Source organism: Emiliania huxleyi (assembly GCF_000372725.1).
Source record: "Emiliania huxleyi CCMP1516 chromosome Unknown EMIHUscaffold_20, whole genome shotgun sequence".
Lineage (NCBI taxonomy): Eukaryota > Haptophyta > Isochrysidales > Noelaerhabdaceae > Emiliania > Emiliania huxleyi.
In genome coordinates this window covers 62,633-78,962 of record NW_005200600.1, presented here as the reverse complement: position 1 = coordinate 78,962, position 16,330 = coordinate 62,633, and the positions used below count along the sequence as shown (strand labels likewise).

The following is a 16,330-nucleotide window of genomic DNA, read 5'->3' as shown; positions in this document are numbered from 1 at the left end:
GGCTGCGCCCCGGGCAGCGAAGCCTGTCTTTGCGCAAAAACTCGGTGTCGACCACCAGCCCGACGCTCACTACTCGTCGCCCTGAATGGCGTTGCCCAGGTTGTGGAGGACACGATCCCGGCGTGAACACGACTAACTGACGGATCCGCTCCTGACAGTCGCACGCGCCGCGCTGCGGCGCGTGCGACTGTCTTTGTTTGAAGTTAGAAGTCGAATCAGAGCGGCGTCGGCGTTGTCCTCCATTTTCCTCCCCTGGGCCCCCGTCCGGCACCGCTCCGGGACGCACGCCGGCGAAGCACCATCAAGCTGCTGTACGGCCCCGGCATCGCCTCCCCTGGCTTAGCTAGAGTGAGAGATATTGTGCACATGGTCAGTCTCTACAATATACTCACTGACACTCCACCTCCCAGAGCTCGTCCCGGTCCGCCACGGCCATCCTTGGCCTCCGGAGGGCCCCCGGCCGCGGCGCGGTGCGGCGGCGTCACAAATCCGACCACAAAGCACCGGGACGCGGTCGGGCGATCTGAGGTCCACGTCGCCCTGAATGGTTGCCCAGGTTGTGGACGACACGATCCCGGCGTGAACACGACTAACTGACGGATCCGCTCCTGACAGTCGCACGCGCCGCGCTGCGGCGCGTGCGACTGTCTTTGTTTGAAGTTAAAAGTCGAATCAGAGCGGCGTCGGCGTTGTCCTCCATTTTCCTCCCCTGGGCCCCCGTCCGGCACCGCTCCGGGACGCACGCCGGCGAAGCACCATCAAGCTGCTGTACGGCCCCGGCATCGCCTCCCCTGGCTTAGCTAGAGTGAGAGATATTGTGCACATGGTCAGTCTCTACAATATACTCACTGACACTCCACCTCCCAGAGCTCGTCCCGGTCCGCCACGGCCATCCTTGGCCTCCGGAGGGCCCCCGGCCGCGGCGCGGTGCGGCGGCGTCACAAATCCGACCACAAAGCACCGGGACGCGGTCGGGCGATCTGAGGTCCACGTCGCCCTGAATGGTTGCCCAGGTTGTGGACGACACGATCCCGGCGTGAACACGACTAACTGACGGATCCGCTCCTGACAGTCGCGCGGCGCGTGCGACTGTCTTTGTTTGAAGTTAGAAGTCGAATCAGAGCGGCGTCGGCGTTGTCCTCCATTTTCCTCCCCTGGGCCCCCGTCCGGCACCGCTCCGGGACGCACGCCGGCGAAGCACCATCAAGCTGCTGTACGGCCCCGGCATCGCCTCCCCTGGCTTAGCTAGAGTGAGAGATATTGTGCACATGGTCAGTCTCTACAATATACTCACTGACACTCCACCTCCCAGAGCTCGTCCCGGTCCGCCACGGCCATCCTTGGCCTCCGGAGGGCCCCCGGCCGCGGCGCGGTGCGGCGGCGTCACAAATCCGACCACAAAGCACCGGGACGCGGTCGGGCGATCTGAGGTCCACGTCGCCCTGAATGGTTGCCCAGGTTGTGGACGACACGATCCCGGCGTGAACACGACTAACTGACGGATCCGCTCCTGACAGTCGCGCGGCGCGTGCGACTGTCTTTGTTTGAAGTTAGAAGTCGAATCAGAGCGGCGTCGGCGTTGTCCTCCATTTTCCTCCCCTGGGCCCCCGTCCGGCACCGCTCCGGGACGCACGCCGGCGAAGCACCATCAAGCTGCTGTACGGCCCCGGCATCGCCTCCCCTGGCTTAGCTAGAGTGAGAGATATTGTGCACATGGTCAGTCTCTACAATATACTCACTGACACTCCACCTCCCAGAGCTCGTCCCGGTCCGCCACGGCCATCCTTGGCCTCCGGAGGGCCCCCGGCCGCGGCGCGGTGCGGCGGCGTCACAAATCCGACCACAAAGCACCGGGACGCGGTCGGGCGATCTGAGGTCCACGTCGCCCTGAATGGTTGCCCAGGTTGTGGACGACACGATCCCGGCGTGAACACGACTAACTGACGGATCCGCTCCTGACAGTCGCACGCGCCGCGCTGCGGCGCGTGCGACTGTCTTTGTTTGAAGTTAAAAGTCGAATCAGAGCGGCGTCGGCGTTGTCCTCCATTTTCCTCCCCTGGGCCCCCGTCCGGCACCGCTCCGGGACGCACGCCGGCGAAGCACCATCAAGGATGAAGGAATGCTCGCAACACTTCAGCTCGACAACATGCACCAAAATGGAAGCTCAGACTGGTGGCACTAAGTGCACAGCCTCTTGTGCAATTGGTGGCGACGTGCGCCGCCGCCTGAGTCGAGGAACGCCGATGTTCAACATTGCCGTCACGCTGCAAGCTCCATCGGTTGGACTGGTGGAGGTGGTGGAGGCAAAGTTGGTTGCGGTCATGTCGAACCCTGAGGCCGCCTCGGCGTTTTTGGCAATCGAGGTGATCAGCATCCCGGTGCTCGTGCCGGAATACACCCACGCGAAGGAAGACATTGGGCTTGTGGTTGGGTGCGTCGTCGGAGGGGCCCTCGCAGTCGCTCTCGTCATTGTTGGAGTAGTTTGGCGCGTGCGAAAGGCAGGCGTTTCCATCCGGGAGGCTCCCTCCCCCTCTGTCGCCGAGAAGGCACCGCACGCCGACGCCGTCGAGGCAGCGCTAGAGTGATCGCTACCCAGTCCATCTGCGCTGCCTTACCAGCAGCAGCAGTGTGCATGAACGAACGAGGCACCTTGCACGTGTTTCACTGTTGTTCGGGGGTTCACTATAGGATCCCTTCCGAGATTTTTTATCAGATCTGTGGTTGTGGTCGTTCAGCCGGGCGGCGCCTCGAACGTATCTAGATACCCGGAGGCGGACTGCAGACAGCAGGATTGCCCACTTGTGACTTGACATGACTCGGGCGTGAAATCGTGATGAAGATGTGCAAGAGCGGCTGTTCACAGCGCAACACAAAAAAACGCAGTCCACTCCAAAGCGCCACAAACAGAAGATACCGCCGTCCTCAGACCTCACACACACTGCAGCGGCTCATCGCCTGTTCCACACAAAGAATAAAGATCGTCCTGCTCGTGGTGTTATAGGGGAGTCCTTCTCATAACTCCTCGTTGGCGTGGCCGGTTTTATTTAGTTATATGGGGGCCAGGGCCGCCCAGGGCTGGTGGCCTTTTGTGATCTGTGAACACACACACACACACACACACACACACACACACACACACACACACACACACACACACACACACACACACACACACACACACACACACACACACACACACACACACACACACACACACACACACACACACACACACACACACACACACACACACACACACACACACACACACACACACACACACACACACACACACACACTCGCACACACAGATGCATCACACCAATCCTCGCTACCCAACGCGGGCAAAGGATATCCACCTCGAGAACCTCGATAGAGAAAAAATCTCTCACCACACACCCACACATAAAAAGGGGGGGGGGGGGGGGGGCAGGTGTGCGGACGACAGGGGTGGGGATCAGCGCCATGCAGTTGCACACACGCCCTGCGCGCGCAGCGTGGTGGGGCGAGGCGGACGGCCGGCCGCGGGCCGGGTGCAAGGCGCCGGCCTCGGCGCCGCCTCGGCGCGCCGCACAGGCCTGCATTTGTTAGCGGTGGTGTGGCTTTCTTCTTTCTCTCGTTATTCGTGGTGCGCACGTACCTGCCTGTGTTAGTGCCAGTGCGCGCCAGTCCCGTGCCAGTGTTGGGAGACGGAGTGCCATTTCAGTGCGATCAGAACCGCGTCATTAAAATTCTTCTCACGTGCACCAGAATTCAGCGGCTCGCCTTGTTGAGGCCCTTGCCTACCTTCGCAGCTTCGGCAACCGGAGATGGACCTCGAGAGCCCGCCATTAGGCGACGGCGAAAGAGCGAGGACACACCGAAGTACACCGACGCTTATACGGTGGCAGCGCGTGGTGCAGCTCGCTTCCACCACGCCTCCGAGCGCTGAGGAGGGCACACCACGCGCCGTGCAAAGGCGGTGGCTGGCCGAGTCCTTTGACAATGCACAGCAACGCCGGACTAGTGGAGAGAACTACGACGGGCCGGCATTGGCACGGCAGGTTGACATCGCTGGCGGACGCACTGCTCGCTCGTTCCCACGAGCTGCATTTTGTGGCGCTTGCCTCGCACTAACTGCGCTCTGGGTGGCCATGCCAAACGACTGTCCCGGTCCTTCCCCGCCACCGGCCGTCCCACTGGCCTTAGCAGACCTGGGCAAGGTGAACAAGACCGGGCAGCTGACCAAGGGCCAAACTGCCCGGACGACCAGGCTCGTCGAGATTACGTTCGACTTGGTCCCAGCAAGGCCGGGTCGCCGCGTGCTGCTCCAGGTCCCAGCAAGGCCAGTCGACTCCAACGTCACGTCGGAGGAGTTGACCACCGTCCTTCAGGCCGCCCTGCCGCCCGAGGTCGACCCGGCGGCGGTGCGGCTGCTTCGGAGAGGGAGCGGCTTTGCGGTTTCCATCTCCTCGCGACAGGTCGAGATGGGCGACGTGCTCGCGGTCCTCCAATCCCAGCTTTTTGCGGACGAAATCCACTCACGAGACATGCGGGTCGAGAACATCCAGGTTGGCAGCGTCGCCTCCCTCCGCCTCGAGCCGCCCTCGGCACCCACGCCACCGCCGCCGCCCGAGTGGCTCGACGACCTCTGGAAATGGCTCGATTCGTTGCCGCCGCCGCCGCCAGGGCACCTGCCGCCGCCGCCGCCGCCGCCGCCGCCGCCGCCGCCGTCGTTAGCACACTCCCTCGTCCACGAGGAACTGGTGCTGCCAGTGTCGCTGTTGAGCGTCGCTCTCTTGGCCGCTGCAGCCTACGTGCGGCGGCGCAAACGCCGCGCCACGCCCGACCATCCACATTGCCGGCGCAGCGCGGGCTCGCTCAAGGGCGGCGAGCTGAGCGATGGCACCGACTGCGACTCGTCCGACTGCGAATCTCGCGCGTCGCCACTAAAGTCGGACCTAACGGCGCGCCATGGGAGAGAGCTGGACGTCGTGACCAAGAGTTTGGGGGTTGGGCCGGGAGTCACCGACAACGCCGTGGACAACCGGTCGAGCCCGGCGCCGCGTTGGGCGCGAATGATGAAGGCTTTGGCTCACACCATATTGTGCCTGCCGCGGGAGGAACAGCTGGCAACACTGACATACGGCCCGTCGCTGGGGCTCCTCTAACCGCGAGGTATGATGTGCACCCTCGTGCCTTTCGTTGATCGTCCGGCGGCACAATGTGGACACCCCCAATCCCCATGCTAGGCGCGTTTTTCAGAGGTTTGGGGGGATCGCAGGATGACACATGCAGCGAGCCCGGGAGGTCCCCTAGATTTAATCTACTAGATATCCATCCCCTGTTGTGAGATTTTTTTATTTCATATTTATTGGATATTGCGCGTGGCGCGCGCTCTCCCCTGCACGGCGTCAGCGCTGGCTCGCGCTAGGGCTCGCGCACACCGCGTGGGTGGTGTTGTGGGGATTGGGCCTCGCTAGGTGCAATGGCTCGAGTCAAAACACCGCTCTCTCACGCGCCCTCCCCCACCGCGAAGCGCACGAACCCGGTGCACTCGACAGGCGCACCGAGCCGCTTGCCAGCTGCCTCGAGCGCCTTCTTGACCGGCGCGCCCTTCTCGTCTACGACGAAGGCCTGCTCCAGGAGCGCCACCTCCTTGAAGTACTTGTTGAGCCGCCCCTCGACCATCTTTTCGACGACGTCGGCCGGCTTGCCGCTCTCCTCCGCCTGCGCGAGCAGGATCTCGCGCTCGCGGGCTATCCGCTCCGCAGGCACTTCGTCGCGAGAGACGGCGAGCGGCGGGCTGGCGACGATGTGCATCGCCAGCTGCTCTCCCAGCGAACGCAGCGCGTCGCGGTCCGCCGCGGCCGACACCAGGCTCACCGCCGCCGCCGTCCGGCCGACACCCGCGCTGTACGCGTTGTGCACATACGATGCGACCACGCCCTCCTCCGGGGCGGGCAGTACGCAAGCTCTGCGCACGACGATGTTTTCGCCAAGTTGGGTCATCGCGAGGGCGAGCGCGTCGGCGACGGCGGGCGCGTTCTCCTCCCCCGAGGCCAGAGGCGCCGCGCCGAGCTGTGCGACGTCCACATCGCACGCACCGGCGCCGGCGCCAGCCGAGGAGGCGGGCATGGCGAGGCAGGAGCGAGCGACCGCCGCCGCGAGATCCTGCGGCGAAAGGGAGCGGCAGGGGCGGGTGACGAGCACAAGGCGCGGAGAGGCTCGAGAGCAGTGGTTCCAGCGAAAGAAGGCGCCTGGAAGACAGTGTTGCGAGCGACAAAGTCCGTCTCTGTGTTGACCTCCACGCAGGCGACGCCAGCCGCGTCGGCGGCAAGCACTACAGCGCCGTCGCTGGCCTGCCGGTCCGCCTTCTTGTGCGCGCTCGCCACACCAGCCTTGCGCAGCCACGCGATGGCCTCGTCGAGGTCGCCGCTCGTCGCCTTGAGCGCCTTGACGCACTCCTTCATGGGCGCCGAGGTGCGCTCGCGCATCAGCTTCACCTGATCGGTGGTGTAGCCTGCCGCCATGCAGCGGGCGCGGCCGGCGGCGGCGACTCTGTGTGCGTGAAGCGCGGCGCAGCGCAGGCGATGCATGGTGGCGCGAGTGTTGAAACTTCGCTAGATCTAAGAAAACGAGCGGGCAGTCTCGCTCAAGAGGTGCGATGCTGCGGGGGAGTGTAAGGTGCCTATATGGGCTTCCAGTATCGGACCTTCAAGACATGCGCTTTTGGCCGGTGGCCTCTACCCTTATAAGTCTCTCGTGTCGGCGCCGACGCTCTTTTAACGTAGAACGTCCCAGCCGAAATCCGCCCGCCACGATCGATCAGTCCACAATCGTCGGCCCCCAGCGACCCGCAGCGATGGATGCCGCCGCCCCCCCGCCCCCTGCGGCTGACGCGCCGATGCACGACCGGCCTCCGTGGGATGGCTCTCCGGCCTCTCCGGCCGCTGACGCGGCCGCCCATGCTGCTGCCGATCCGGTCCCTCTCACGCTCAGCGATATCCGCACAAGCTACGACAACTTCGAGGTCGCCGGCTTTGGCCAGGTGCAGCCACCACCTGCTTGCCTCCATGTTCACGCTTCGCGCCCCTTCCCCCCCTCTGACGCCGCCGTATGACCGTAGGTGAGGGGCACGACTACCCGCCTGGAAGGCGCTCTCATCAGCAAGTCACCCAGGCACCAACTCCTGGGCGTTTACGCTTGACTACGAAACCATGCAGTGGATGCAGCTCGATCAAACCGGCGACGCCAACAGCTGGTCCCTGGGCGAGTTCCTCGCCCAGGATGAGGTGCGAGTCATGATGCTCGACCCAGCGTGCACCACGGCTTGTGTGAGCCTGGTGTGAGCGCGACACTGCTCGGCGACTGCCGGCACCACTGTGAGACCAGGTGTAGTTTATTTTTGCTTGGGCGGGCCTGATGCCGGGGTAGGTAGGGTAGGTCTGGGCCCTCCCGTCGGGTTTTTCCCTCTCTTCAAGCTGGAATTTTCACAGCAAAAAAAGAAAATTTCCGCGGAAATCACGATGTCAACCCTCCCCAAATGGGTGATCTGATGCTTGTAGGGCTTGAGAGTGGCCTGCCATGTCACAAGAAGGATTGTGGTTGCAGGAGAGTATCACCAACCATCACTCTAGTTGGTATAGTACCCCACCTTCACCGATCCCGTGATTTCTTTTTTAGTTTCCCATAAGTAAGGTAGGAGGTAGGTAGGTAGGTAGGTAGGTAGGTAGGGGCACCGCAGGGGCCGGCCAGCTTTTTGCAGAATTTCAGCATCAGGCCCGCCCCAAGCAAAAATAAACGAAAGGGTGTGGATGCTGGGTTGACGGAAATCGAGGGACCCGACCCACTTCGCCACAGACGGTCCCGCGCCTCGCCGCTAAGTTTGCGGCACGCCCCGCACCGTCCGCTGTGCCGCGTTTTTTGTCCGGAGTGAAAAGTCCAACGCGCTCGTCGGTGGCGGCTTCCCTCAACCTGCGCCGCGCTCGGCGAACCTCGACAGCGCTTTCGGTGGCATGCAGCTCTTTGCGACAGAAGCCTGGAGAGCAGCTCCTCTGCTGCTCACACACTCTGCACAGTTGACACAGCCTACTGTGCGGCTGCCACAGCTGTGACAGCGACGGGCTCGCCCTCACTGGCCCTCAGTCACTTGTGCTGCGGCTTGTGTGAGCGACACTGCTCGGCGACTGCCGGCACACTGTGAGACCATGGGTGTGAGGTAAAACCACGCTACCAGCGCTTGGTCACATCGGCCCCGAGGTCAGATCCATCAACTCTGTTGATGACAACACTTGTCTACTCGCTGGAGCCGAGCAGGAGGGCCCGGCTCACAACCCCTTGGTCAACTCACCCTCCACACCCCGTACACCTGGGGAGACCGTGTGCGTGTCCGAGGTAAAACCACGCTACCCCAGCGCTTGGTCACATCAGCCCTGAGGTCAGATCCTTCTATTCTGTTGATGAGACCACACCTGGCGCACAACACTGTATCTACTCGCTGGAGCCGAGCACGGGAGGGCCTGGCGCACACGCCCTCGTCTTTAAACGCGTCGGCTTCGTCGACCAAGCCCACGCTGCAATACATCTCACGAAGCCCGAAGCGGCGCCGGCGAGATCAAGAGAGCCTCCCCGGCGGATCGATCGGCGAGCGCGCTGGCGGCGTCAATGGCGCGGGCCAACGCGCCGGCAAAAGCAGCGCACGCTGTGACCGCGAGCATGCGCGGGAGAGCGCTGCAAGCGACGCCGGCGCCGGCAGCGGCCAACCCGAAGCTAGCGCTGCGCCAGCCGCTCGATGAGGGTGGTGGCAGGAGCAGCTGGGCGGCCGCGGCGGCCGCCGCCGCCGCCACGGTCGGCGGCGGCGATGGCGGGTAGATTGGCGGCAAGGCCGAGAGGCACGGCCACGTGCGGCGCAAGTGAAACGCGTCGGCGGCTCGCACAGCGCGTGGCCGGCCTACAGGGTGAATACGCCAACGTCAGGGCGGGAAGACGGTCTTGTGCAGAGTATTCAGAGCGCCGTGTGAACACGAGGGGTACGAATACCATGAGTACAGCCGAATACGGTCGAACACCGCTAAATGCGTGAGTTGGAATGCAAAAAAGCGCAGTCCCGCTTCTAGGGTGTCCGGCAGTCTGACTCGTAGAGCAGCGCGAGCGACTCGAGCTGCTCCTGCTCGAGTCGCGGGGGGGGGGGGGGGGGTTCTCTCTTCTCCTCCCCATCTCTCTTCCCGTCTCCCCTTCCTCATTCCTTCTTCCCTTTCCTTTTTTCGTTTTCCCTCCCTCCCTTTTTCCCTTTCCCCCCCCCCCCCCCTCTCTCGGACTAGGTGGGAGGGAGAGAAATAGGACGAAAGCGGGGGATGTAGGTGGGAGGGAGAGAAATAGGACGAAAGCGGAGAGAAATAGGACGAAAGCGGGGGGATGTAGGTGGGAGGGAGAGAAATAGGACGAAAGCGGGGGATGTAGGTGGGAGGGAGAGAAATAGGACGAGAGCGGGGGGATGTCTGGCGGGAGGGGGCGGCGGCACCGAGCTGCGTCGACCAACGCAGCAGCAGCTGGGCCGGCGAGGCGCCATGCCGCTCCGCGAGAGCGCGAACGAGAGGGTCGCGAGAGCAGCCATCGGCGGCGAAAGGCAGCGTCGTGGCCAACGCCAATCCGGCGTGCGAGAGCGACGCGAGCGACGTGCCGCCGCTGCCGCTTCCGTACGGCGGTCCGATGCCGCAAGGCGAGAGTCGGACAAAGGCGTACGCGGCGGCCGGCCGCGCATCGCCAGCCGTCCCACTCGCGTTCGCGAGTCCCGACGAGGCTGCGGCGCCAACCTAGGGTTGGGGTCGTGGGGTTGTGGGGTTGGGGTTGAGGTTGTGGGTTGGGGTTGGGGTTAGGGTCAGGGGCAGGGTTGGGGTTAGGGTCAGGGTGAGGTTGGGGTCAGGGTTGGGGTTAGGGTCAGGGTGAGGTTGGGGCAGGGTTGGGGGTAGGGTCAGGGTGAGGTTGGGGCAGGGTTGGGGGTAGGGTCAGGGTGAGGTTGGGGCAGGGTTGGGGGTAGGGTCAGGGCGAGGGTGGGGCAGGGTTGGGGGTAGGGTCAGGGTGAGGTTGGGGCAGGGTTGGGGTTAGGGTCAGGGTGAGGTTGGGGCAGGGTTGGGGGTAGGGTCAGGGCGAGGGTGGGGCAGGGTTGGGGGTAGGGTCAGGGTGAGGTTGGGGCAGGGTTGGGGTTAGGGTCAGGGTGAGGTTGGGGCAGGGTTGGGGGTAGGGTCAAGGCCAGGGTGGCGAGCGGCCTCGTCCCACTCCTCCTCGGTCAGCTCCGTGTCCGGCGCGGTGTACCCGTCCAAGTAGCCCGTGCCTAGCCCGCAGCCTCCGAGGCTCAGAGCGAGAGAGGGAGAGAGAGAGCCGTTGCACCCCGAACTCGGCGCGCGGCGGGGCCTGACCAGGCTGCCGGGCCAGAGTGCTACTGTCTCGAGAGAGCTCTTCTCGCATCACCGCGCACACATCTCACATGCGCCAAGCCGGCCAGATGCCATGCGAGCGGAGGGACGGGCCCAAGCCGCGCGGCGAGGGGGTTCGGGTCAGGGTGCGGGTCGGGGTTCGGGGGAGGGGTAGGGGTCGGGGTAGGGCGAGTCCACGGACCCATCGACTGCAGCCTCGGCTTGAGATGCCAGCCAGCCTCGCCCACGGCCTGTTCACAGCAGACGGCGTGGAGAGCGTCTCTTCACAGCAGCGCCGGCGCCGGCAGCGAGGCGTCCGCCTCGCGAGCGGCTGGAGAGCGGCGTAGCTCGGTGGGCCACCTGCGGTGTGAACACAGGCTGTGGATGCGGGAGTGTCTTCGGAGCAGCGCGTGGATGCGAATACGGTTGCAGTGCGAATGCGGCTACAACGCGGCTGAATAAGCTCTCGAGTGCTAGTCGGAATGTACACGGATACGCGTGTCTTGCCAATCTAGGCTCAGCCACGCGCTCGACGTCAGGAAGAGCTGATGCCTCGCCACGCCAGAGGCGAGGGCGCCGCGGCCGGCCGCCTGCAGGAAGGCTCCGAGAAGGTTCGTGGAGGGTCTGGGCGCTGACCTGCAGGCTCACCCCACAAGGAGAGGGAGAGGGAGAGGGAGAGGGAGAGAGAGAGGGAGAGGGAGAGGGGGAGGGGGAGGGAGAGGGAGAGGGAGAGGGAGAATCAGAGCCGTGTGTCCGCCACTAGAGATTGGGGCTGCTGCCCTCGCCTGCTCTGTGCCGCGCGCGGCGGCGGCGTCGACCCAGCGCACCCTCGTGTGGCGCAGCACGCTGGCGTACAGCGACGCGTTCGGCTGCGCGGCGCATGCCGCCGTCGGCGTCAGCGAGAGTCGCGGCGCGCTGTGGTCGGGCGCGTCAAACAGCCACTCGTGGCCGCCATGGCAGCCTGCGGCGGTCCCGCCGGCAGCGGTGATCCCAAGCAGGGGCATCATGCCCCCGGTGGCGAGCTGGAGCCGCGCGCCGCTGTCGGCGGCGGCAGCCGTGCCGCCGCCTGCCGCCCGCAGCCGCACACGCTGCCTTGCCAGCAGCTTCTGGAGCGGGGTGTGCGCGAGCGGGCGGCCAGGGGCAGCCGCCGACGGAGCGGCCGCGGCAGAGGCGGTGCACTCAGCGATGAGCGCGTGCAGCCGCTTGGAGCCCGCGAGGCTGCGCGCCTTGGCTCTCTGCTTTGCGTCGACCCACCTGACGCCGTGAGGCGCCGTCAGCAGTACGAGCGCGACCCGCGTCCGAAGCGCCTCGACCTCCGGTCGCGCTCGCAAAGCCGAAAGCGCCCCGCTCGCAGAGCGAAGCGCGTGCGCCAGCGCCCACTCCTCGCAGTTCTCCTCCGGATCGCTGGCCGCGGCCGCCAGGCCGCCAGCCTTCCAGAGCCCCGCGACACGCTGAAGCAGGCTCGCGGCGCCAGCCCCGCCACCGCCGCACGTCCGAGCCGGGTCCGCGTGCCAGTCGAGGAAGGCGGAGGCGAGCGCGGCATGGGCGGGCGAGCAGGTCACGTTCGTGGGCGGCTTGGGCGGCGTCATGTCGCTGGCGGTTTTTTTCTGATATCGATAGCGCCCTGCTTTCTCTGTGGGTGTCCCTTGTCAGGAGCAGGAGAGGTCTTCTGATAAACGCAGTATGGAAGATACAAAGAGACGGAGGAGCAACGAGCGCCCTGGCGTGAGCCAAAGACACTCCCTCCGTAGACACTGATCACACACGGGTGGGTCACACACAACAACGAAGCACGAGAGCGTGCACGACAGAGCGACGGCGCAGCGTACTGCCGTCCAGCTAAAAAGCGGCGGCCGACGGTTGCTGCGCAAAGTGATCAGTTCTAAAATAGGTGCCGGGGCCCAACGGATTGGCCTGTCCGAGGGTTTCCTCTCGCACCCTACCTGGTTTCCTTTCCGTGTTTCCTGCTCGTTTCCCTACAACACCCTCTAGTTTCCTCGGGAAACCCCGGGGAAACTCCGTGGAATTCGTCATTTTGGGGGGGCTCTGAGCCGTGTCTGAGGCTGTTTTGGGGCCAAAATCGGCAAAATACCCGGGGTATTTTGCGGGTATACCTGGAAAACCCCGGTACCTGGAAAATACCTGGGTATCGTGCCGATTTCCTCAATTTTGCCCCAGATTTTGCCCCAGACCAGCTCTCAGACTCAGGGAAACTCGCGAGTTTCCCGAGGGAAACTCGAGAGAAACAGAATGGAGCACCAAACACCCTCTGGTTTCCCTGGAAACTTCCGGAAACGCAAAGTGCTGGGGACCCTCTGGTTTCCCTCTGGGTTGCCGGAAACCCTCGGACAGGCCAACCAACGGATAGTGGGATAGATGAATCCGGGGCACCCTCCGCTCGAATCCCTGGCCAGGGGTTCGAGGTGGCCCCCACCCTGGGGCCTCCCATCAAAGGGACTGCTGCAGAAGACGCCCAATCTTGCACAAGTGCAAGAACCATACCCCCACCTGTGCCCCTGATCGTCCTTCCAAAATCCTGCTCGTGCAGGTGTGGAGGACCCTGTCCTCCTCCCCCATCCCTCGTTTGGGTTTGTCTGTTTTCCTTCTTCGTCTTCTGCTTTCTCTGGCACATTGATAGGGGAGCGTCCAGCGTGTTTTCTGGCGGCCGACCGTGGCGCGGAGCTAATTGCAGAGGCTCTGACCACATTCGCGCGGCTACTGGACTGACATATCGTGTTGTTACACTCTCTCTCTCTTTCGAACCGGAGAGGAAAAGAAATCCGCCGGCGTCAGGTGGAGGGCTCGGGGCACGCGCTCTGCCTGCCATGGGCATTTCGCGCGACTCGCAGCACAAGCGGCGGCTGACGGGCGGCAAGAAGCCGCACCACCACAAGAAGCGCAAGCATGAGATGGGCCGCCAAATGGCGATGACCAAGATTGGCGCGAAGCGCATCCACCCTGTGCGCTGCCGCGGCGGCAACATGAAGTTCCGCGGCATCCGGCTGGACACGGGGAACTTCTCGTGGGGGTCGGAGGTGTGCACGCGGAAGACGCGCATCCTCGACGTCGTCTACAACGCCTCCAACAACGAGCTTGTGCGCACAAAGACGCTTGTCAAGAGCGCCGTGGTGCAGATTGACGCGACGTGCGGCCGCCCACGCCCCCTTCCCCATGCCCCGCAGCCCCGCACGCCCCGCCGCGCTACCACCGCGCGCAGTGGCGCCGAGGCGAGGCCTGGTCGGCGGGTTGGCAAAGGGGCTCCCGGCGGGCCGAGCGGTCGGCGGGGGCGCGTGTGGATCAAGGACAGATGGATGTCGGGAGGGGCAGATGGGGTGGGGACCTGCTTCCCCCCAATCCGGGCAGTTTGCGCCGCTGCTTGCGCGCGGATCCCACAAAGGGCGGGGGAAGGGGGGGGGGGGGGGGCACAAAGTTGGGCGGGTCTTTGGGAGCGCAGCGCCGGCGAGATGCCGGTGGGGATCGCGGGAGGAGGCCACTGGCTGGAGGACTGCTCCCAGCCCATGTGCGAGATCACCGCATCCACCGCCGGCCCTTGCGCAGGCCGTTCCGGCAGTGGTACGAGGCGCACTATGGCGCGACGCTCGGCAAGAAGCGGAAGGACAAGGCGGGGGATGAGAAGGCGAGGGACCACCCCCTCCCGTCTGGGATAGCGCGCACACCCCGTCCCGTGTGGGCTGCTGTCCGCTCTGCCGGTTGCCACAACCCCCCACCCGCACCCGCACACCACACACACCACACATCACACACCCTCCCCGACCCTCCCCGGCCTTGAGCATGCATCGCCATCCTCATGCCCCTCCGCCCACCGCGGTGACCCCGCACCCCCACCCCCACCCCCACCACCACACCCCCACCACCACACCCCCACCACCACCCCCACACCCCCCAGGACGCGGCGCCCGTCCAGCGGTCGAGCTCGGTGCAGAAAAAGATCGCGGCGCGCCAGGCTGAGAAGATCATCGACCCCAACATCAACTCCCAGTTCGACACGGGCCGTCTCCTCGCCTGCATCTCCTCGCGGCCGGGCCAGTGCGGCCGGTGCGATGGCTACATCCTCGAGGGCAAGGAGCTCGAGTTCTATGTCAAGAAGATGGCGCGTAAGAAGAAGTAGACACATGCCGCTGCAACTTGCGCCCCAGCGCGCCCATCTTGTGGTCGATGTGAGCTAGCTCGGTGGAGAGCGGCCGCAGGCCCACGGCATGTTGTGCGAGTATGTATGTAACTAGTGAGAGCATTTGGGTTTGGGGAGGGCGCGAGTGGGAGACTTTTCGGCGGGCGAAATGCGGCGGTTTGGATGCGTCCTCTTTTGGACGACATAGTGGGACGACCTGTGGCAGCGATCGATGCCGGCGCCGGACGCGGCGGCGAGGCACACGGGCCGCGCCGGCGTGGCGCGTCGGCAGGCCCACCACGAGCGGATGCGCGACGAGCGCGCTCGGGAAGCGGCCGCGGGCGACGCGGAGCTTCCGCCGGAGGACGACGCGGTCGAGCCTGGGGGATCGACGGGCCCCCGGGGGCGACGGGGGTGCTCTCTCGGGGGGGGTCCCCCCAGTCAAGGGGGTCTGGGGCGCAGCCCCAGGAAGCCCGCCGCAGGCGCCGATTTTTTGGGGCTTTTTTGACTGATTTTCATGAGGTGTTGCTACTATTTTGGGACCAGTTGAAGCCTAAAAATGGCTACAAATACGTCACAGCAGCTGCTGTGTGGCAGAGCCCAGAGAGAGGGCTTTCAGGAGCACTATTCAGTATGATCCAGCTCACGTTGCGGAGTAGTAAGACTGTTCCGTTACCGTGAGCGGCCGGCGGCCGGCGGCGGCCGGTGCGGCACGCGCGGAGCACTCGTGAGCGGTGACGGGTGTGGACGTATGCACTTGGAGCACTTGGAGTGCAGCCTCTCGTCTGGACAGGGTGGCCCGCCACAACGACCCCTGGAATTGCGACTCGCCGCTTTCCTCCCGCTGTGATTCTGTGTGAGCTCTGTGTCTTGATTTGCCAACAATATACCTACACTTGGAGTGCAGTCGGTAACCTCACATCCAGGTATGCGCCAAAAGCGTCGAAAATGTCCCAAAAAGCAACCAAAAAGCGTGTCTCGAGTTTGTGGCAGCCCCACAGCCGGCGCGCGCCGTCAGGAAGCACCGCTCGCGTGTCGGCGGCACTCCCTGGCACCCAGTGAGTGCCGCGAACCGACCAGACCGAACAGGCTCGATGCCGCGCTCGCTGTGGGGCTGCCACAAAGTCGCCGCCGAGCGTGACACCGAAGGCGTCCCGTCGGAGGTGATGGAGTGTGAGACCTGAGGCTGCGGAGGTGACGCCTGAGGTACCGGCCCGTGTACGGCGACTCAGCCGGCGACCGCCACGGGCTCAGACGAGACTTGTCGACGCGTTCCGGCTCAGATTCACCGTGGTCATCGGGCGTCTGTCGACGTCAGGACCACCCATACAGCTCGCGGGTTTGAGGTCGCAAGAGCCAAGATGGTGGCGTTTGGACATCCCAACAATCACACAAGACAGCCTGTAGGTGATGGCGGGACGGCGCAGTGTTTGTGGCACTCGGCAGTAGGCACCCGCGGCACAGCCCCGCTGTCGGCTCTCGCGGGCTGCGGAACCGGCCCCAGAAGGGGACGGTCCGGGCGAGTGTGGCAGCTCCTGCGCTAGTATGGGCACCCTCTATCACAACACTACTGATCCTGGCCATTAGAGCTGCCAGGGATAGCGTCAGGAGCTGGTAGGAGTCAAACCCCCTCATATTTGAGACATCGTGGCCCATATACTCGCACAACGAGCCCCACGTTCTTGAATCTTGTGTAATTGAAATTGGCTGTTCGGAACTCCCGCTTTGGCGAGAGACTGGGGAGGCGCTGCTCCGCATCTGTTAAAAAACTCTCCTCTGGGGCGGGCCTGACTCTTGGCGATGTCTG

At 64.4% G+C, this 16,330-nt stretch overlaps 5 protein-coding genes across 5 annotated transcripts; 2 read left to right on the top strand and 3 right to left on the bottom strand.

The window, feature by feature from the left end:
• Positions 1-3,785: 3,785 nt before the first annotated feature.
• On the top strand, positions 3,786-5,365 carry EMIHUDRAFT_434585 (hypothetical protein). Its single transcript, XM_005781556.1, has one exon. It carries the CDS (start codon positions 3,810-3,812, stop codon positions 5,148-5,150), a length of 1,341 nt encoding a protein of 446 aa, XP_005781613.1. The 5' UTR covers positions 3,786-3,809; the 3' UTR covers positions 5,151-5,365.
• Positions 5,366-5,493: 128 nt separating this feature from the next.
• On the bottom strand, positions 5,494-6,512 carry EMIHUDRAFT_203711 (translation elongation factor Ts; the record flags this gene model as incomplete). Its single annotated transcript, XM_005781555.1, has 2 exons — positions 5,494-6,153; positions 6,249-6,512. The coding sequence occupies 2 exons, from the start codon at positions 6,510-6,512 to the stop codon at positions 5,494-5,496; spliced, it is 924 nt and encodes a 307-aa protein (XP_005781612.1).
• A 1,891-nt stretch (positions 6,513-8,403) lies between these two features.
• EMIHUDRAFT_203709 (hypothetical protein) lies at positions 8,404-10,490 on the bottom strand (the record flags this gene model as incomplete). The annotated part of the gene is made up of 4 exons (XM_005781554.1): positions 8,404-8,414; positions 9,503-9,756; positions 10,258-10,312; positions 10,466-10,490. The coding sequence occupies 4 exons, from the start codon at positions 10,488-10,490 to the stop codon at positions 8,404-8,406; spliced, it is 345 nt and encodes a 114-aa protein (XP_005781611.1).
• A 188-nt stretch (positions 10,491-10,678) lies between these two features.
• On the bottom strand, positions 10,679-11,983 carry EMIHUDRAFT_203708 (hypothetical protein; the record flags this gene model as incomplete). Its single annotated transcript, XM_005781553.1, has 3 exons — positions 10,679-10,754; positions 10,929-10,984; positions 11,222-11,983. 3 exons carry the CDS (start codon positions 11,981-11,983, stop codon positions 10,679-10,681), a joined length of 894 nt encoding a protein of 297 aa, XP_005781610.1.
• Positions 11,984-13,189: 1,206 nt separating this feature from the next.
• EMIHUDRAFT_415402 (hypothetical protein) lies at positions 13,190-14,676 on the top strand. Its single transcript, XM_005781552.1, has 3 exons — positions 13,190-13,539; positions 13,953-14,031; positions 14,302-14,676. Exons 1-3 carry the CDS (start codon positions 13,220-13,222, stop codon positions 14,521-14,523), a joined length of 621 nt encoding a protein of 206 aa, XP_005781609.1. The 5' UTR covers positions 13,190-13,219; the 3' UTR covers positions 14,524-14,676.
• Positions 14,677-16,330: the final 1,654 nt, after the last annotated feature.

Excerpts from the sequence above, each read along its gene's own strand:
- EMIHUDRAFT_434585 (XM_005781556.1), top strand. The coding sequence starts at position 3,810 with ATGGACCTCGAGAGCCCGCCATTAGGCGACGGCGAAAGAGCGAGGACA.
- EMIHUDRAFT_415402 (XM_005781552.1), top strand. The coding sequence starts at position 13,220 with ATGGGCATTTCGCGCGACTCGCAGCACAAGCGGCGGCTGACGGGCGGC. Across the intron at positions 13,540-13,952 it reads GTGGTGCAGATTGACGCGAC|GCCGTTCCGGCAGTGGTACG; the intron begins GTGCGGCCGCCC and ends GCCCTTGCGCAG. Across the intron at positions 14,032-14,301 it reads ACAAGGCGGGGGATGAGAAG|GACGCGGCGCCCGTCCAGCG; the intron begins GCGAGGGACCAC and ends CACACCCCCCAG.